Source organism: Ambystoma mexicanum, chromosome 13 (genome assembly GCF_040938575.1).
Source record: "Ambystoma mexicanum isolate Mex_15411 chromosome 13, UKY_AmexF1_1, whole genome shotgun sequence".
In the NCBI taxonomy this organism is placed as follows: Eukaryota; Metazoa; Chordata; class Amphibia; order Caudata; family Ambystomatidae; genus Ambystoma; species Ambystoma mexicanum.
In genome coordinates, this window is record NC_090938.1 from 703,319,531 (window position 1) to 703,341,892 (window position 22,362).

Consider the following 22,362-nt stretch of genomic DNA (forward strand, 5'->3'; position numbering starts at 1 on the left):
AATAGAGGGGCCGAAACACATGTCGACGACCATATAACTAGAGAACATTTATTGTCTAGTGTTATATGTTTTTCCAAAAAAGATTCCTCAATATCGGGGGCTTTGTACTATAAGTACCGTTTGTCTGTATGACAAAACCCATGAAATTGGCTGAATAGGTCACAAGAAAATGAACGACCACCCTGTACTAACCCCCATGCAGAGATTTTTTAGAGTGTTTGTTAGTAGTTGAGAGTTTGTAGGTATGACTGTCTTTGTATATGTGAAAAAATAAATGAATTTTTTAAGAATGATGAAAGAATACAAATAAATATTTTTCTGAATAAAAATCTCTGGTGATTGATGATGGATATTTGTTAAAGCATAAAGTTAGGAAGTGGTGTAAAAGTGTAAGGGAGGGGTAACCAGTTTCCACACTATATGTTGTGTATCCCACCTCTTCCCATTTTGAAATTGGTCCCACGAGAATACAAAATTGGGAAGCACCCATATCTTCCATAGAGGCCCTCTTGAACTGTCACAGGTGCGTTTCACACTCCTGCATGCCTTGTTCTGGTACTTGTTATTTACTTTGTTAGTAATGAAGCTCCAGGGTGTTTTCCTACCAATCTACACACCTGATCTTCAATTCTCTCAGAGCATGGCAACCTCATAACAATGATAAGCCGCAAATGGGACAAAACATCTGTCATTGAGGAACATCGTTGAAAGGTCGGTCTATGAGGCCCAAGGCACCGTTTGAATTGGAGTAGATAACCTTAGGCAATATAGAAATACACATTTTCCATAACTTCACCTTCTTGGCCCTGGAGTAGCTCCATTCCTGCACAGAGAATAAAACACAAGAAAAACAGAAGTTAGTTCAAGTTTGGTAACCAGTCCAAGCAGAAACTCTGGGAGACGCTGGTGCGGTTCAGAGACGAGACAATACTGCAATGCCAAAAATGACACCCCAATGGCCCCACATGCAGCCAATGGGAACCAAGTACCAGAAAGGGGATGGAGGGCAAAATGCAACTCAGTCCAAGTCAGCAGAAGCCCTTGAATTTGATATGGGGTCACAAATTGATGCCCACGTGTGGATGTGGATCCGGCCAGAACAACTAGGCCCAAGGATGAACCAAGACCCGAGCATTATGTGAGGTCTGACCGTCACGTGTTTCGATTTTGGGACCAGTCACAGAGTAATTGCCCTCACAATGGCCTAACCGGTCATACTCTGTGGGCAACAGAAGAATTGTTTTTCATAAATGTTAGGAAAGCTGTTGTTAAGACCCTTGTTCCTAAGGCGCTGTAAGTCGTCGAAGGGTGGCACGTAGTAAGTGTCGGCTTAACATAGAATCAACCAGGTAGCCTGATCGACTTCGTTATGCTATGTTATGCTATGCTCCTGAGAAGGCTGGAAATGGTAGCGACATCCAAGAAGTGATTTATGCCCTTTGCACCAGAGGCGCTCACTAACATTCTCATAAAACACTGGTATATTTGTGTGCAATCTCCCCAGTTTCAATGTGAGTGATGTTGCCCTCGTCCCATCGAACACCTCATTCAAGCACTGTCATTCTGGCCAATGGTGCTTAAGGCTGCAAGGTAAGTGAGTTGGGTCACGTGCCCCTTGCCAGCTAAACAAGTTTATTCTTAGCACTAACTACAACTGTCAGTAGCTCATTTGCAGGACAGCGGAGTGTAAGTATCCCAAACAGCTACCACAATCAAAACATTCCATAAATGTACCCCTACTTAGAAGGGGGGGTGCATCCCCAAGATCAACAAAGTAACCAAAAACAAAGCAAAAGTGTCCACTCCACGCTAGAGGACATTCAATTCACATAGAACATAAGGGCTGGAGCTTCCCAGAAGTGGTAACCTGGAACCCCTGCAGCCCCACTTTCCGAATCCACCTTCCTTTTCCACCCAAGCCCATACCTGTGGGGACAGGTAGGGGACATACAGGGTAGCATTGTAGAGCACCCCGTTGTTTCCCAGCTGGGTGTGTGTGCTTTATAAACCCCATACTTGCAGAGTGCACTCAACCCTAAGGCTGCCTGCTTCAACCATCCACCTGTGGGTTATTGGTTGGCCAGGGGAGTGGGAGGGGGGCTGACTATCAGTCTTCTTCATAAACCCCAGTTTCTAGGAGGATGCCCCTGGGGCATCCTTACAAATGCATCCCCGCCCAGTGTTCCACTCTCCCTTCTCTCTGTCTCTCACACCAGTGACACCTGCGCTGGTAGGTAATCCCACCTGGTCTCCCTGCTGAAGGGATTGCTGACTACAGACCTTCCGTGCCTGATACCCACTTTACCCAGCGGCAGCATAAGTTCTCATCCAACATGCCCAAGTAATATTCTCTCTCCCAAGGGACACTGTTGCGCCTCACCTGATTTCTCTTCAGATGCTCTCCATCTGGCCTTGTGTCTCGCGTGTGCCATCTCCTACTGCCCATGGCGCTCATCCCTGCACTGCTGTGCCCTGTAACCAGCTTTCCTAGAGTCTATGCTATTCTGGAGCTCCAGAGTCTCCCAGTGTTGCCCCCTGTTTTTGTTTTGCATGGACCGCCCAGGTTTCCTCCTCCGTGTCCCTGGTGATTAGGAAAGGTGGTCATGGCAGGGATTCGTCAAAGTTTTTTTTTGCCTAAAGTATAGGCACCTTATGACTCAGAAGAAGACAAAACACAAATATAGTTGCTTCCCTGTTCTCCTGCTCTCCTCTTCCCCCAATGTTGAAGGGAATTCGAGCCACATGTTGGGTCAAAAATTGACCTTTCCCCTAGAGGGGTTCTGTGGCAGTGGTGCAGCATCCTGGTAACACTAACGGAATGTGAACCCCTCTCTTTTGATTGGTGCATTCCTCTATTCAGTCTCTGAAAAGGGTGAAGTGAAATGGCTTTGGACGGCCGTCACAATTTAGTCAATGGGGATTAGCCGGGTGGGATATTCCACTGGAGTCTTTGAAAGACCTGGGGCGTCTTAGGTGAGAGAAAATGGGACATGAAAGCGAAATGAAATGAAGGTGGAAGGCAAGGTAAGGTCCGTGGTGGAAAAGCAAAAATAAATTGGCTCATACAAATCTACAGGAGTGTTTTACAATGGTTATTTCCTTTCAAACTATTCCTGGCAAATGATTACATACCTAGCCGAATATCAAACCCCCCTCCAAGGCAAAACTCTTGCTCACCGAATATGTACAGGATTCTTGCGGCACCCAGGTGGTAACCCTACTGGCCCAGTAACCTGACCTCACCTGTCCACATTTCAGGCGAACCTGTAGCAGGCCTGCTATGACCGTGGACAGGGGTTGTCCTTGGCGAGAGGCAGTCTACGACTCCAAATCTATCCCAGTGAAAAACATACCCCTAGGGGGTTTTCTATGCTGTCTTGTTCATCTCTGATTCTTATGCAAGAAAACCTCTGCACAAAAATAAATGCATATAAGGGCACTAGCTTGTCTAATCCCTCCCACTGCTGGTCTATCTGTCCCTTCCTGCCTGCCCGTCTCTCTCTCTCTGCCCCTCTTCCTTTCCCTTTGCCCCTCTCTCTTTCTCACAGTCTCCCTGCCTCTTTCGCACCCACTCCCTGCCCCTCTGTCGTTCTCTCTCCCTCTCACCTTCACTCTTCCTCTCACCCTCTCCCACTCTCACTAGCCAGTCAGCCATCTATGCTCTCTTGCCCTGCCACTGTCACTCAACCTGAGGGAGAAGATGCCGTTTCCTACCAGTCCAGACCTCTGTGTGGTTTCATTCTCTGAGAAGCAGGAGACAGACATTCTCATCATGCCTGCCACTATATTTTAGCGTGCTCCGACCAACCGCTAACTCCTACTCAAGCTAAACTGCTTCAGGTCAACCACTACCTTATTTAGGCACTGATGGGAGGGTTGTATACTAATTGCCCTTTTCACAATTGACCTTGGGAGAATTGACTTAATTTAGAAGGTCAATTAGGACATATATGCGGGGGGAAACCCCCTGCAACCTCCCACCCAATCCAAAAACCCCTGCAACCCCCAACCCAATCCCCTTATATTATTTATAATCCAAAACCAACTCAATACATATATAAAATAACTAAAATAATATCAAGGTCAATTGTGCAGAAGGTCAATTAGGACCACTATAATTAGGCCAATTGTGCAAAAGGTCAATTGGAAAAGGTCAATTTGGGTAATACCGATGGGAGTCCTTGGATTATTGAAGTGATTTGGATGACAAGATATTTATGTAATTAGTATTGTACCAGTGAGAGAAATAGAAAGACATAGGGGGTCATTATGAGTTGGGCGGTAAGGGATACCGGGCACCGGTAAGGAGACCGGTGCCGGTAATCCCTTACTGCCCAATTCCGAGGTCCCTTAGCGGGAACCGTAAAGGACGTGTGGTCTGACCACACATCCTTTACGGGTCCCGCTAAGGGACCAGGGCGCTAATAACGGGCCTGCTATTCGCGGGCCCGTTATTAGCACCTTCCCCATTCCCATTGAGCCTATGGGGGCTCAAATGGGAATGGGGAATGGTTGGTTGAATGGGGACTTACCGGGTCCTCCAGGGTCGGAATGACCCGGTAAGTCCCCATTCAAACAGACCGGTGCCGGACCCGGTATTGGAGGCAGCCATGGCGCAAATAGCGCCATGGCTACCGCCAATCTCGGAATGAGGCCCATAGACTTATAGACAGAGAACAAAGAAAGATAAGACGTAGTGAGAAAGACACACAGAGAGAAAACCCAAGACAGACAAAGTTAGAGAAATTTGACAGGGTTAAGACCAACATAAACCATTACACTTCATATAGGAAAATGATAACAATTTATTCTGATGTGCCTCTTGTTCTTGTCTGATACGAACACAGTTGCATACTGCTGTCCTCTTTTTCTCACTGTTTCTGGGCTTCTATGCTTCTCCTACCGGAGTTAGTCTTCCAGTACTAATGGGACTCTGCACTGCTTTTCTCCCCACCTTTCTTGACAACCCATTTTAAGTGTTATATCTGGCCTATCAGACCCTCACTGGGAAATTGGAGATTTTGCAACCTCAGGATATGGCAGGTCCGCTGAGCCATAATTCCAAGTGATGGCTTAATTTTCACCAGACCGTTCATTCTCACGAATGGCCCTTCAAAACAACTTGTCCCTTGGGTATCTCCCAAAGACAAGTTCCAGCGTAACTGCGGTTTTGTGGTGGGGTAAGCCTGCACTGCTTCAAAGCCAAGCAGTTGGCGGCACCCATCTCCTATGGAGATGGGTACCGCCTCCCAAGAGTTGTGCAGATGATGCACTAAAAGTTACGCAGATGACGGTAACATGCCTCAACACACAAATAGATGCACAATGGCACACCATCATAACATGCACACAAAACAATTCTTATTCGCCTCCTCAAATCGGAAAGCCTAAAGATGAAGCCATGGGAAACTAACAAAAGCAAGCAAGAAAAACCATATGACACTCTTTCAACCAAACCCACCCTGGTGTGATGACTGCTAACTTGCTAAGTAGTGACGCTGGTCCAATCAAATTAGACCCACATTTTCAAAAACAGGTGTGAAAAATAATATCAGATGCCTAGGAGATATATCTCCAATGTAGTGATCATGACATATGTCATTAGATTATTATCATGATAGTTGTAGGAAACAGCTGACACTACATTGGAGATATATCTCCTAGGGATCTGACATTATTTTTCACACCTGTTTTTGAAAATGTGAATCTAATTTGATTGGACCAGCGTCATTACTTAGCAAGTTAGTTTCTCTATAGATTGCACTTTTGGAGGGGTTTTTGAGAGTAAGAAGTGAACTGTGTTTATTCACTCTTATGAATTGTTTTATGGTGTGTATATTCATGTTGTGTTTTTAATATTTATTGATTAAAAACAAGTTTTTTTCTAGAACTGAGGTGTGATCACTTTGCTAATTAGCAGCTACACTACATATACGCATTTGCCCATTTGGTGTTCGAACCTTTGGTGGCATGCATTTAAGACCTTTTTGTATAGGTCAAACCTTTTTTTCGGTAATTTCTACTGATTCCTGTAACACCACCTCAAACCCTCGTCCTAGGGAGATGGACTATGCCCAATACTGTTCACCATGGTAAGGAATCTGGGAGCCACAATGGCCGAAACCCGGCCTCACACAAAGGTCACAGCAATCACCAGAAAATACTGTTTCCACTCTCTGCTCTATGCCGCATCACACCTTTCTTAACCTTCATCCACAGAACCATGGCCGTGAATTCCCAAGTAATATCCAGACTAGAGTATGGTAACAGCCTCCACCTCAGATGCCCCGACTGCCTGAGGAAAAAATGACAAAGAGTCCAAAATATAGCAGCTGGACTGCTCCTCAGTATGAAGAGGTTCACACATATCGCACTGGTGTTACATGCTCTCGATTGGCTACCCATCAAGAAAACCATTAGTTTCAAACCCTGATCAGCAATTGCGCATACAAGGGAAGAGGCTGCTATCTTACAGAAGTGAATTCCAGCTCTATACTCCTTCCAGAACACTAACGTCTAGCAATGCTGCATTAGTCCATACCTTCAATTCAAAAGAAAAAAATCAAGGAGGATCCAAATTCTCCAGATTGGACCTGTAACTCTGAAACACCCCACCTAAGCATCTTTCCCTGGAGGTGAACCACCTGACAATCATGAAACAGCTGAAAGCATGGCCCTTCAACTAACCAACTTGGAAGAAAAGGGAACGAAACATGAGCTATGCAACAGATAGACTCCCGATTCCCGGCACTACAGCATACAAACCGGGGAGCCTGCCTGCTGCACACACATGCCATATTATGAATACAACCTTTATCCTCCATTTAGAGAAGATCATTCTAACTCAACTGCTCATTCCTTATAATGAATAGGTGACCTTCCGGGATAAATAAAGTACACCTCCATACAAATATTCCCTTTAATATTCAAAGTGAAATCCTACCTGGAATCTTAAATACTGTACTTCAAGAGAAACAGACCACTAGACATTACCATTACTGGGATACCCGCTAGTTCATGGATCCCCTGTTGCTTGACATTAGACCTTGCATCGCTCTCGCAAAGAAAATAACTCCACAAACGAAACGCTGGATGCAACAACCCTAACGCTGCTGCTCCCCGCCACCCATATCATCTCCTCACTAAATTTTTACTGCTAAAATCTTGCAGCCTCACACTCCACTCATGGCCCTCAGAGGACCGACCAGGTCTCGTGTACTTCCACTCCTCCCGTACCATCGTCTATCAACAATACACCAAGTCTCGTGTACTTCCACCCCTACCCCACCATCCTCTATCAACAATCATATCAATCGATGCTTCACAATAGGGAGCCCCACTGATTGCTATCCTGCAACATCATATAGACCTCACCATACAACACAGAGCTTTCATGCCCACACACATGTAATTGTAATTGGTTATTTATAATGCGCTTAATACCCAGAGGTTTCTAAGCCTGAACCCGGGGATCCAAGAGGAGCGAATTGCCCCTGAGCTATCCTCCTGATACCGGGTACTTCCGACTTGCACTCATCGACACCATAGGATGTCCGCATCGGCTATCTCACTAATGTCCATAAGCTGTCTTCTTGCAGAGTCATGCACAGCAAGGCCAACATTACTGGCAGAAGAGTCCAATATAAGATTACTTACCTTACCATGGAAGCACTGAACACACATGAATACAACACACGAACATACCGTTTAGTCACGAGCAAAATGGCATGCTGTCAGAAAGTGCTTACAGAGACATGCACACTGTGGAAACACACTGCACACCAAACATACAAAGCCATGCAACTGGTCTCCACTCACAGTCGCGTGCACTTTCAAACACAAACAATATTCAAACCCCCCTCCACATATTCAACCACGGAATTAAAAGTCACTTGCACACCGCCACAACATGCAAACATAAAACCATTAAACAAAAATACATCCACCGCTGCGAAACATACTGTGCACTCACACAAGGCGCCCAAACAATATATCTGACTTCGCACTATGCCACACCGCCACAACATGCAAACATAAAACCATTAAACAAAAATACATCCACCGCTGCGAAACATACTGTGCACTCACACAAGGCGCCCAAACAATATATCTGACTTTGCACTATGCCACACCGCCACAACATGCAAACATAAAACCATTCAACAAAAATACATCTACCGCTGCGAAACATACTGTGCACTCACACTAGGCGCCCAAACAATATATCTGACTTCGCACTATGCCACACCGCCACAACATGCAAACATAAAACCATTAAACAAAAATACATCTACCGCTGCGAAACATACTGTGCACTCACACAAGGCGCCCAAACAATATATCTGACTTCGCACTATGCCACACCGCCACAACATGCAAACATAAAACCATTAAACAAAAATACATCTACCGCTGCAAAACATACTGTGCACTCACACAAGGCGCCCAAACAATATATCTGACTTTGCACTATGCCACACCCCCACAACATGCAAACATAAAACCATTAAACAAAAATACATCCACCGCTGCGAAACATACTGTGCACTCACACAAGGCGCCCAAACAATATATCTGACTTCGCACTATGCCACACCGCCACAACATGCAAACATAAAACCATTCAACAAAAATACATCCACCGCTGCGAAACATACTGTGCACTCACACAAGGCGCCCAAACAATATATCTGACTTCGCACTATGCCACACCGCCACAACATGCAAACATAAAACCATTAAACAAAAATACATCTACCGCTGCGAAACATACTGTGCACTCACACAAGGCGCCCAAACAATATATCTGACTTCGCACTATGCCACACCGCCACAACATGCAAACATAAAACCATTCAACAAAAATACATCTACCGCTGCGAAACATACTGTGCACTCACACAAGGCGCCCAAACAATATATCTGACTTCGCACTATGCCACACCGCCACAACATGCAAACATAAAACCATTAAACAAAAATACATCTACCGCTGAGAAACATACTGTGCACTCACACAAGGCGCCCAAACAATATATCTGACTTCGCACTATGCCACACCGCCACAACATGCAAACATAAAACCATTAAACAAAAATACATCTACCGCTGCAAAACATACTGTGCACTCACACTAGGCGCCCAAACAATATATCTGACTTCGCACTATGCCACACCGCCACAACATGCAAACATAAAACCATTCAACAAAAATACATCTACCGCTGCGAAGCATACTGTGCACTCACACAAGGCGCCCAAACAATATATCTGACTTCGCACTATGCCACACCGCCACAACATGCAAACATAAAACCATTAAACAAAAATACATCTACCGCTGCGAAACATACTGTGCACTCACACAAGGCGCCCAAACAATATATCTGACTTTGCACTATGCCACACCCCCACAACATGCAAACATAAAACCATTAAACAAAAATACATCTACCGCTGCGAAACATACTGTGCACTCACACAAGGCGCCCAAACAATATATCTGACTTCGCACTATGCCACACCGCCACAACATGCAAACATAAAACCATTAAACAAAAATACATCTACCGCTGCGAAACATACTGTGCACTCACACAAGGCGCCCAAACAATATATCTGACTTCGCACTATGCCACACCCCCACAACATGCAAACATAAAACCATTAAACAAAAATACATCTACCGCTGAGAAACATACTGTGCACTCACACAAGGCGCCCAAACAATATATCTGACTTCGCACTATGCCACACCGCCACAACATGCAAACATAAAACCATTAAACAAAAATACATCTACCGCTGCGAAACATACTGTGCACTCACACAAGGCGCCCAAACAATATATCTGACTTCGCACTATGCCACACCGCCACAACATGCAAACATAAAACCATTAAACAAAAATACATCTACCGCTGCGAAACATACTGTGCACTCACACAAGGCGCCCAAACAATATATCTGACTTCGCACTATGCCACACCGCCACAACATGCAAACATAAAACCATTAAACAAAAATACATCTACCGCTGCGAAACATACTGTGCACTCACACAAGGCACCCAAACAATATATCTGACTTCGCACTATGCCACACCGCCACAACATGCAAACATAAAACCATTAAACAAAAATACATCTACCGCTGCGAAACATACTGTGCACTCACACAAGGCGCCCAAACAATATATCTGACTTTGCACTATGCCACACCGCCACAACATGCAAACATAAAACCATTAAACAAAAATACATCCACCGCTGCGAAACATACTGTGCACTCACACTAGGCGCCCAAACAATATATCTGACTTTGCACTATGCCACACCGCCACAACATGCAAACATAAAACCATTAAACAAAAATACATCTACCGCTGCGAAACATACTGTGCACTCACACAAGGCGCCCAAACAATATATCTGACTTTGCACTATGCCACACCCCCACAACATACAAACATAAAACCATTAAACAAAAATACATCTACCGCTGCGAAACATACTGTGCACTCACACTAGGCGCCCAAACAATATATCTGACTTCGCACTATGCCACACCATCACACCATGCGTAAACGCAAAAACAATATTGGATTAAAGGATTACATGCCACTAAACGACACCTGGAATAATTGCAACATACACCCATGATACATCCACAATCAAACATGCGGAAAAACAAACACACCAAGAACATATTTGACAAATAAACACACATGTGCATAGCACACATGCAACATACCAGTGTGACTTCCACGACTGATGGCAGTATGCTTTTATGTAAGGAATAGACACAAAAATAAAGAACAAGAGGAAACACAACTTATTAAAAAGAGTGAACATTCCTGTCTAGAAAAAGCTGAATTCCACACATTTTGGGAATGCCATTGATAAAGTAACAGTCAGTCCAAATAAAAGATTTCCCTAATACAAAATCCATCATGGTATAGATGAAACTTTAACTAAGACTGCACACATACATGACAACACTTGCTTACTGTATTCAGTGGCTTGCCTCCATGCTATGAATAAAGTGATTCTTGTGAGGTAGTGGCTGGGCTTCCAATGATTCCCTGTGGCATTTAGGATGCACACGTGCACACTCAGCACTTAAGAGGTTAAGCTTTCCTTTGTAGCGTGATGGACTCTGTATACGGGAACTCTGTCGTTTGCACTGGGTGTTTTCTCAGCGTTTGTAGACTTCACTTTTTTAGGTAGTAACCTTGACCCTTTCACTGTGACGCACACATCATCTGGCACCCCAGAGAGGTCCCTGCAAGTGTGCAGACACTTCCCAGATGCATGGAAGAGGGTAGGGTACGAGTTTGAGTTAAATAGGGCGATGGTTAAGTAGGGGGAGAAGGAAAGGGATGGATGGAGGAAAAGAGTAAGTAGGAGAGGCAGGGTCAAGGCAAGGGCTGGCAGAGAACAGTGAGCAGGGGAGGGAATGTGATGAGGGAAAAGGAGAGGGATAGGCAGGGTCATGAGGGGTATGATGAATGAGTTGGATGGAAAGGTTGTAGGTGAGGAGTAGAAGATGCATAAAGAGGGATGGTGAAGTGAAGCCAGAGGGAATGAGGGACGGTGATGGAGAGGGATGGTGAAGTGAAGCCAGAGGGAATGAGGGACGGTGATGGAGAGGGATGGTGAAGTGAAGCCAGAAGGAATGAGAGACGGTGATGGAGAGGGATGGTGAAGTGAAGCCAGAGGGAATGAGAGATGGTGATGGAGAGGGATGGTGAAGTGAAGCCAGAGGGAATGAGGGACGGTGATGGAGAGGGATGGTGAAGTGAAGCCAGAGGGAATGAGGGACGGTGATGGAGAGGGATGGTGAAGTGAAGCCAGAGGGAATGAGAGACGGTGATGGAGAGGGATGGTGAAGTGAAGCCAGAGGGAATGTGAGATGGTGATGGAGAGGGATGGTGAAGTGAAGCCAGAGGGAATGAGAGATGGTGATGGAGAGGGATTGTAAAGTGAAGCCAGAGGGAATGAGGGACGGTGATGGAGAGGGATGGTGAAGTGAAGCCAGAGGGAATGAGGGACGGTGATGGAGAGGGATGGTGAAGTGAAGCCTGAAGCCAGAGGGAATGAGAGATGGTGATGGAGAGTGATGGTGAAGTGAAGGCAGAGGGAATGAGGGACGGTGATGGAGAGGGATGGTGAAGTGAAGCCAGAGGGAATGAGAGATGGTGATGGAGAGGGATGGTGAAGTGAAGCAAGAGGGAATGAGGGACGGTGATGGAGAGGGATGGTGAAGTGAAGCCAGAGGGAATGAGAGATGGTGATGGAGAGGGATGGTGAAGTGAAGGCAGAGGGAATGAGAGATGGTGATGGAGAGGGATGGTGAAGTGAAGGCAGAGGGAATGAGGGACGGTGATGGAGAGGGATGGTGAAGTGAAGGCAGAGGGAATGAGGGACAGTGATGGAGAGGGATGGTGAAGTGAAGCCAGAGGGAATGAGGGACGGTGATGGAGAGGGATGGTGAAGTGAAGCCAGAGGGAATGAGAGACGGTGATGGAGAGGGATGGTGAAGTGAAGCCAGAGGGAATGAGAGATGGTGATGGAGAGGGATGGTGAAGTGAAGGCAGAGGGAATGAGGGACGGTGATGGAGAGGGATGGTGAAGTGAAGCCAGAGGGAATGAGGGACGGTGATGGAGAGGGATGGTGAAGTGAAGCAAGAGGGAATGAGAGATGGTGATGACGTGGGATGGTGAAGTGAAGCCAGAGGGAATGAGACATGGTGATGGAGAGGGATGGTGAAGTGAAGGCAGAGGGAATGAGAGATGGTGATGGAGAGGGATGGTGAAGTGAAGCCAGAGGGAATGAGAGATGGTGATGGATAGTAAAGTGAAACCAGAGGGAATGAGAGATGGTGATGGAGAGGGATGGTGAAGTGAAGCCAGAGGGAATGAGAGACGGTGATGGAGAGGGATGGTGAAGTGAACCCAGAGGGAATGAGAGATGGTGATGGAGAGGGATTGTAAAGTGAAGCCAGAGGGAATGAGAGACGGTGATGGAGAGGGATGGTGAAGTGAAGCCAGAGGGAATGAGAGATGGTGATGGAGAGGGATGGTGAAGTGAAGGCAGAGGGAATGAGGGACGGTGATGGAGAGGGATGGTGAAGTGAAGGCAGAGGGAATGAGGGACAGTGATGGAGAGGGATGGTGAAGTGAAGCCAGAGGGAATGAGAGATGGTGATGGAGAGGGATGGTGAAGTGAAGGCAGAGGGAATGAGAGATGGTGATGGAGAGGGATGGTGAAGTGAAGGCAGAGGGAATGAGGGACGGTGATGGAGAGGGATGGTGAAGTGAAGGCAGAGGGAATGAGGGACAGTGATGGAGAGGGATGGTGAAGTGAAGCCAGAGGGAATGAGGGACGGTGATGGAGAGGGATGGTGAAGTGAAGCCAGAGGGAATGAGAGATGGTGATGGAGAGGGATGGTGAAGTGAAGCCAGAGGGAATGAGAGACGGTGATGGAGAGGGATGGTGAAGTGAAGGCAGAGGGAATGAGGGACGGTGATGGAGAGGGATGGTGAAGTGAAGCCAGAGGGAATGAGGGACGGTGATGGAGAGCGATGGTGAAGTGAAGCCAGAGGGAATGAGAGATGGTGATGGAGAGGGATGGTGAAGTGAAGGCAGAGGGAATGAGGGACGGTGATGACGTGGGATGGTGAAGTGAAGCCAGAGGGAATGAGACATGGTGATGGAGAGGGATGGTGGAGTGAAGCCAGAGGGAATGAGAGATGGTGATGGAGAGGGATGGTGAAGTGAAGCCAGAGGGAATGAGGGACGGTGATGGAGAGGGATGGTGAAGTGAAGCCAGAGGGAATGAGAGATGGTGATGGAGAGGGATTGTAAAGTGAAGCCAGAGGGAAAGAGAGATGGTGATGGAGAGGGATGGTGAAGTGAAGCCAGAGGGAAAGAGAGATGGTGATGGAGAGGGATGGTGAAGTGAAGCAAGAGGGAAAGAGAGATGGTGATGGAGAGGGATGGTGAAGTGAAGCCAGAGGGAAAGAGAGATGGTGATGGAGAGGGATGGTGAAGTGAAGCCAGAGGGAATGAGAGATGGTGATGGAGAGGGATTGTAAAGTGAAGCCAGAGGGAAAGAGAGATGGTGATGGAGAGGGATGGTGAAGTGAAGCCAGAGGGAATGAGAGACGGTGATGGAGAGGGATTGTAAAGTGAAGCCAGCAGGAATGAGAGACAGTGATGGAGAGGGATGGTGAAATGAAGCCAGCGGGAATGTGAGATGGTGATGGAGAGGGATGGTGAAGTGAAGCCAGAGGGAATGAGAGATGGTGATGGAGAGGGATGTTGAAGTGAAGCCAGAGGGAATGAGGGACGGTGATGGAGAGGGATGGTGAAGTAAAGCCAGCAGGAATGAGGGACAGTGATGGAGAGGGATGGTGAAGTGAAGCAAGAGGGAATGAGAGATGGTGATGGAGAGGGATGGTGAAGTAAAGCCAGCGGGAATGTGAGATGGTGATGGAGAGGGATGTTGAAGTGAAGCCAGAGGGAATGAGGGACGGTGATGGAGAGGGATGGTGAAGTAAAGCCAGCAGGAATGAGGGACAGTGATGGAGAGGGATGGTGAAGTGAAGCAAGAGGGAATGAGAGATGGTGATGGAGAGGGATGGTGAAGTAAAGCCAGCGGGAATGTGAGATGGTGATGGAGAGGGATGGTGAAATGAAGCCAGCGGGAATGCGAGATGGTGATGGAGAGGGATGGTGAAGTGAAGCCAGAGGGAATGAGAGATGGTGATGACGTGGGATGGTGAAGTGAAGCCAGAGGGAATGAGACATGGTGATGGAGAGGGATGGTGAAGTGAAGCCAGAGGGAATGAGGGACGGTGATGGAGAGGGGTGGTGAAGTGAAGCCAGAGGGAATGAGACATGGTGATGGAGAGGAATGGTGAAGTGAAGCCAGAGGGAATGAGAGATGGTGATGGAGAGAGATGGTGAAGTGAAGGCAGAGGGAATGAGGGACGGTGATGGAGAGGGATGGTGAAGTAAAGCCAGCAGGAATGAGAGACAGTGATGGAGAGGGATGGTGAAGTGAAGCCAGAGGGAATGAGGGACGGTGATGGAGAGGGATGGTGAAGTGAAGCGAGAGGGAATGAGGGACGGTGATGGAGAGGGATGGTGAAGTGAAGCCAGAGGGAATGAGGGATGGTGATGGAGAGGGATGGTGAAGTGAAGCCAGAGGGAATGAGAGACGGTGATGGAGAGGGATGGTGAAGTGAAGCCAGAGGGAATGAGAGACGGTGATGGAGAGGGATGGTGGAGTGAAGCCAGAGGGAATGAGAGATGGTGATGGAGAGGGATGGTGAAGTGAAGGCAGAGGGAATGAGGGACGGTGATGGAGAGGGATGGTGAAGTAAAGCCAGCAGGAATGAGAGACAGTGATGGAGAGGGATGGTGAAGTGAAGCCAGAGGGAATGAGGGACGGTGATGGAGAGCGATGGTGAAGTGAAGCCAGAGGGAATGAGGGACGGTGATGGAGAGGGATGGTGAAGTGAAGCCAGAAGGAATGAGAGACGGTGATGGAGAGGGATGGTGAAGTGAAGCCAGAGGGAATGAGAGACCGTGATGGAGAGGGATGGTGGAGTGAAGCCAGAGGGAATGAGAGATGGTGATGGAGAGGGATGGTGAAGTGAAGGCAGAGGGAATGAGGGACGGTGATGGAGAGGGATGGTGAAGTGAAGCCAGAGGGAATGAGAGATGGTGATGACGTGGGATGGTGAAGTGAAGCCAGAGGGAATGAGAGATGGTGATGGAGAGGGATTGTAAAGTGAAGCCAGAGGGACTGAGAGATGGTGATGGAGAGTGATGGTGAAGTAAAGCCAGCGGGAATGTGAGATGGTGATGGAGAGGGATGGTGAAGTGAAGCCAGAGGGAATGAGACATGGTGATGGAGAGGGATGGTGAAGTGAAGCCAGAGGGAATGAGGGACGGTGATGGAGAGGGATGGTGAAGTGAAGACAGAGGGAATGAGAGACGGTGATGGAGAGGGATGGTGGAGTGAAGCCAGAGGGAATGAGAGATGGTGATGGAGAGGGATTGTAAAGTGAAGCCAGAGGGACTGAGAGATGGTGATGGAGAGTGATGGTGAAGTAAAGCCAGTGGGAATGTGAGATGGTGATGGAGAGGGATGGTGAAGTGAAGCCAGAGGGAATGAGAGATGGTGATGGAGAGTGATGGTGAAGTAAAGCCAGCGGGAATGTGAGATGGTGATGGAGAGGGATGGTGAAGTGAAGCCAGAGGGAATGAGAGACAGTGATGGAGAGGGATGGTGAAGTGAAGCCAGAGGGAATGAGAGATGGTGATGGAGAGGGATTGTAAAGTGAAGCCAGAGGGACTGAGAGATGGTGATGGAGAGGGATGGTGAAGTAAAGCCAGCGGGAATGTGAGATGGTGATGGAGAGGGATGGTGAAGTGAAGCCAGAGGAAATGAGAGATGGTGATGGAGAGGGATGTTGAAGTGAAGCCAGAGGGAATTAGAGATGGTGATGGAGAGGGATGGTGAAGTGAAGCCAGAGGGAATGAGAGATGGTGATGGAGAGGCATTGTAAAGTGAAGCCAGAGGGAATGAGAGATGGTGATGGAGAGGGATGGTGAAGTAAAGCCAGCGGGAATGAGAGACGGTGATAGAGAGGGATGGTGAAGTGATGCCAGAGGGAATGAGAGATGGCGATGGGGAGGGATTGTAAAGTGAAGCCAGAGGGAAAGAGAGATGGTGATGGTGTGGGATGGTGAAGTGAAGCCAGAGGGAATGAGAGATGGTGATGGGTAGGGATGGTAAAGTGAAGGCAGAGGGAATGAGAGATGGTGATGGAGAGGGATGGTGAAGTGAAGCCAGAGGGAAAGAGAGTTGGTGATGGTGTGGGATGGTGAAGTGAGGCCAGAGGGAATGAGAGATAGTGATGGGGAGGGATGGTAAAGTGAAGGCAGAGGGAATGAGAGATGTGATGGAGAGGGATGGTGAAGTGAAGCCAGAGGGAAAGAGAGATGGTGATGGTGTGGGATGGTGAAGTGAAGCCAGAGGGAATGAGAGATGGTGATGGTGCGGGATGGTGAGGTGAAGCAAGAGGGAATGAGAGATTGTGATGGAGAGGGATGGTGAAGTGAAGCCAGAGGGAATTAGAGATGGTGATGGAGACGGATGGTGAAGTGAAGCAAGAAGGAATGAGAGATGGTGATGGAGAGGGATGGTGAAGTGAAGCCAGAGGGAATGAGAGATGGTGATGGAGATTAAAGCTAGCGGGAATGAGAGATGGTGATGGAGAGGGATGGTGAAGTGAAGCCAGAGGGAATGAGAGATGGTGATGGAGAGGGATGGTGAAGTGAAGCAAGAGGGAATGAGAGATGGTGATGGAGAGGGATGGTGAAGTGAAGCCAGAGGGAATTAGAGATGGTGATGGAGAGGGATGGTGAAGTGAAGCCAGAGGGAATGTAAGATGGTGATGGAGAGGGATGGTAAAGTGAAGCCAGAGGGAATGAGAGATGGTGATGAAGAGGGATGGTAAAGTGAAGCCAGAGGGAATGAGGGATGGTGATGGAGAGGGATGGTAAAGTGAAGCCAGAGGGAATGGGAGATGGTGATGGAGAGGGATGGTGAAGTGAAGCCAGAGGGAATAAGAGATGGTGATGGAGAGGGATTGTAAAGTGAAGCCAGAGGGAATGGGAGATGGTGATGGAGAGGGATGGTGTAGTGAAGCCAGAGGGAATTAGAGATGGTGATGGAGAGGGATTGCAAAGTGAATCCAGAGGGAAAGAGAGATGGTGATGGAGAGGGATGGTGAAGTGAAGCAAGAGGGAATGAGAGATGGTGATGGAGAGGGATTGTAAAGTGAAGCCAGAGGGGAAGAGAGATGGTGATGGAGAGGGATGGTGAAGTGAAGCCAGAGGGAAAGAGAGATGGTGATGGAGAGGGATGGTGAAGTGAAGCCAGAGGGAATGAGAGATGGTGATGGAGAGGGATTGTAAAGTGAAGCCAGAGGGAAAGAGAGATGGTGATGGAGAGGGATGGTGAGGTGAAGCCAGAGGGAATGAGAGACGGTGATGGAGAGGGATGGTTAAGTGAAGCCAGAGGGAATGAGAGATGGTGATGGAGAGGGATTGCAAAGTGAAGCCAGCAGGAATGAGAGACAGTGATGGAGAGGGATGGTGAAACGAAGCCAGCGGGAATGCGAGATGGTGATGGAGAGGGATGGTGAAGTGAAGCCAGAGGGAATGAGAGATGGTGATGGAGAGGGATGTTGAAGTGAAGCCAGAGGGAATGAGGGACGGTGATGGAGAGGGATGGTGAAGTAAAGCCAGCAGGAATGAGGGACAGTGATGGAGAGGGATGGTGAAGTGAAGCAAGAGGGAATGAGAGATGGTGATGGAGAGGGATGGTGAAGTAAAGCCAGCGGGAATGTGAGATGGTGATGGAGAGGGATGTTGAAGTGAAGCCAGAGGGAATGAGGGACGGTGATGGAGAGGGATGGTGAAGTAAAGCCAGCAGGAATGAGGGACAGTGATGGAGAGGGATGGTGAAGTGAAGCAAGAGGGAATGAGAGATGGTGATGGAGAGGGATGGTGAAGTAAAGCCAGCGGGAATGTGAGATGGTGATGGAGAGGGATGGTGAAATGAAGCCAGCGGGAATGCGAGATGGTGATGGAGAGGGATGGTGAAGTGAAGCCAGAGGGAATGAGAGATGGTGATGATGTGGGATGGTGAAGTGAAGCCAGAGGGAATGAGACATGGTGATGGAGAGGGATGGTGAAGTAAAGCCAGCGGGAATGTGAGATGGTGATGGAGAGGGATGGTGAAATGAAGCCAGCGGGAATGCGAGATGGTGATGGAGAGGGATGGTGAAGTGAAGCCAGAGGGAATGAGGGACGGTGATGGAGAGGGATGGTGAAGTAAAGCCAGCAGGAATGAGGGACAGTGATGGAGAGTGATGGTGAAGTGAAGCAAGAGGGAATGAGAGATGGTGATGGAGAGGGATGGTGAAGTAAAGCCAGCGGGAATGTGAGATGGTGATGGAGAGGGATGTTGAAGTGAAGCCAGAGGGAATGAGGGACGGTGATGGAGAGGGATGGTGAAGTAAAGCCAGCAGGAATGAGGGACAGTGATGGAGAGGGATGGTGAAGTGAAGCAAGAGGGAATGAGAGATGGTGATGGAGAGGGATGGTGAAGTAAAGCCAGCGGGAATGTGAGATGGTGATGGAGAGGGATGGTGAAATGAAGCCAGCGGGAATGCGAGATGGTGATGGAGAGGGATGGTGAAGTGAAGCCAGAGGGAATGAGAGATGGTGATGACGTGGGATGGTGAAGTGAAGCCAGAGGGAATGAGACATGGTGATGGAGAGGGATGGTGAAGTGAAGCCAGAGGGAATGGGGGACGGTGATGGAGAGGGGTGGTGAAGTGAAGCCAGAGGGAATGAGACATGGTGATGGAGAGGGATGGTGAAGTGAAGCCACAGGGAATGAGAGATGGTGATGGAGAGAGATGGTGAAGTGAAGGCAGAGGGAATGAGGGACGGTGATGGAGAGGGATGGTGAAGTAAAGCCAGCAGGAATGAGAGACAGTGATGGAGAGGGATGGTGAAGTGAAGCCAGAGGGAATGAGGGACGGTGATGGAGAGGGATGGTGAAGTGAAGCGAGAGGGAATGAGGGACGGTGATGGAGAGGGATGGTGAAGTGAAGCTAGAGGGAATGAGGGATGGTGATGGAGAGGGATGGTGAAGTGAAGCCAGAGGGAATGAGAGACGGTGATGGAGAGGGATGGTGAAGTGAAGCCAGAGGGAATGAGAGACGGTGATGGAGAGGGATGGTGGAGTGAAGCCAGAGGGAATGAGAGATGGTGATGGAGAGGGATGGTGAAGTGAAGGCAGAGGGAATGAGGGACGGTGATGGAGAGGGATGGTGAAGTAAAGCCAGCAGGAATGAGAGACAGTGATGGAGAGGGATGGTGAAGTGAAGCCAGAGGGAATGAGGGGCGGTGATGGAGAGGGATGGTGAAGTGAAGCCAGAGGGAATGAGGGACGGTGATGGAGAGGGATGGTGAAGTGAAGCCAGAGGGAATGAGAGACGGTGATGGAGAGGGATGGTGAAGTGAAGCCAGAGGGAATGAGAGACGGTGATGGAGAGGGATGGTGGAGTGAAGCCAGAGGGAATGAGAGATGGTGATGGAGAGGGATGGTGAAGTGAAGGCAGAGGGAATGAGGGACGGTGATGGAGAGGGATGGTGAAGTGAAGCCAGAGGGAATGAGAGATGGTGATGACGTGGGATGGTGAAGTGAAGCCAGAGGGACTGAGAGATGGTGATGGAGAGTGATGGTGAAGTAAAGCCAGCGGGAATGTGAGATGGTGATGGAGAGGGATGGTGAAGTGAAGCCAGAGGGAATGAGACATGGTGATGGAGAGGGATGGTGAAGTGAAGCCAGAGGGAATGAGGGACGGTGATGGAGAGGGATGGTGAAGTGAAGCCAGAGGGAATGAGAGACGGTGATGGAGGGGGATGGTGGAGTGAAGCCAGAGGGAATGAGAGATGGTGATGGAGAGGGATTGTAAAGTGAAGCCAGAGGGACTGAGAGATGGTGATGGAGAGTGATGGTGAAGTAAAGCCAGTGGGAATGGGAGATGGTGATGGAGAGGGATGGTGAAGTGAAGCCAGAGGGAATGAGAGATGGTGATGGAGAGTGATGGTGAAGTAAAGCCAGCGGGAATGTGAGATGGTGATGGAGAGGGATGGTGAAGTGAAGCCAGAGGGAATGAGAGACAGTGATGGAGAGGGATGGTGAAGTGAAGCCAGAGGGAATGAGAGATGGTGATGGAGAGGGATTGTAAAGTGAAGCCAGAGGGACTGAGAGATGGTGATGGAGAGGGATGGTGAAGTAAAGCCAGCGGGAATGTGAGATGGTGATGGAGAGGGATGGTGAAGTGAAGCCAGAGGAAATGAGAGATGGTGATGGAGAGGGATGTTGAAGTGAAGCCAGAGGGAATTAGAGATGGTGATGGAGAGGGATGGTGAAGTGAAGCCAGAGGGAATGAGAGATGGTGATGGAGAGGCATTGTAAAGTGAAGCCAGAGGGAATGAGAGATGGTGATGGAGAGGGATGGTGAAGTAAAGCCAGCGGGAATGAGAGACGGTGATGGAGAGGGATGGTGAAGTGATGCCAGAGGGAATGAGAGATGGCGATGGGGAGGGATTGTAACGTGAAGCCAGAGGGAAAGAGAGATGGTGATGGTGTGGGATGGTGAAGTGAAGCCAGAGGGAATGAGAGATGGTGATGGGTAGGGATGGTAAAGTGAAGGCAGAGGGAATGAGAGATGGTGATGGAGAGGGATGGTGAAGTGAAGCCAGAGGGAAAGAGAGTTGGTGATGGTGTGGGATGGTGAAGTGAGGCCAGAGGGAATGAGAGATAGTGATGGGGAGGGATGATAAAGTGAAGGCAGAGGGAATGAGAGATGTGATGGAGAGGGATGGTGAAGTGAAGCCAGAGGGAAAGAGAGATGGTGATGGTGTGGGATGGTGAAGTGAAGCCAGAGGGAATGAGAGATGGTGATGGTGCGGGATGGTGAGGTGAAGCAAGAGGGAATGAGAGATTGTGATGGAGAGGGATGGTGAAGTGAAGCCAGAGGGAATTAGAGATGGTGATGGAGACGGATGGTGAAGTGAAGCAAGAAGGAATGAGAGATGGTGATGGAGAGGGATGGTGAAGTGAAGCCAGAGGGAATGAGAGATGGTGATGGAGATTAAAGCTAGCGGGAATGAGAGATGGTGATGGAGAGGGATGGTGAAGTGAAGCCAGAGGGAATGAGAGATGGTGATGGAGAGGGATGGTGAAGTGAAGCAAGAGGGAATGAGAGATGGTGATGGAGAGGGATGGTGAAGTGAAGCCAGAGGGAATTATAGATGGTGATGGAGAGGGATGGTGAAGTGAAGCCAGAGGGAATGTAAGATGGTGATGGAGAGGGATGGTAAAGTGAAGCCAGAGGGAATGAGAGATGGTGATGAAGAGGGATGGTAAAGTGAAGCCAGAGGGAATGAGGGATGGTGATGGAGAGGGATGGTAAAGTGAAGCCAGAGGGAATGGGAGATGGTGATGGAGAGGGATGGTGAAGTGAAGCCAGAGGGAATAAGAGATGGTGATGGAGAGGGATTGTAAAGTGAAGCCAGAGGGAATGGGAGATGGTGATGGAGAGGGATGGTGAAGTGAAGCCAGAGGGAATTAGAGATGGTGATGGAGAGGGATTGTAAAGTGAAGCCAGAGGGAATGGGAGATGGTGACGGAGAGGGATGGTGAAGTGAAGCCAGAGGGAATGAGGGACGGTGATGGAGAGGGATGGTGAAGTAAAG

At 48.5% G+C, this 22,362-nt stretch overlaps 1 protein-coding gene across 1 annotated transcript in view; it reads right to left on the minus strand.

Moving 5' to 3' along the window:
* LOC138521749 (butyrophilin subfamily 1 member A1-like) overlaps positions 1-22,362 on the minus strand; it is a 403,727-nt gene that overhangs the window by 27,001 nt on the left and 354,364 nt on the right. Inside the window, exon 9 of the mRNA XM_069634802.1 lies at positions 797-823. Coding sequence (XP_069490903.1) covers positions 797-823 — 27 coding nt within the window. The remainder of the gene's footprint in view (positions 1-796; positions 824-22,362) is intronic.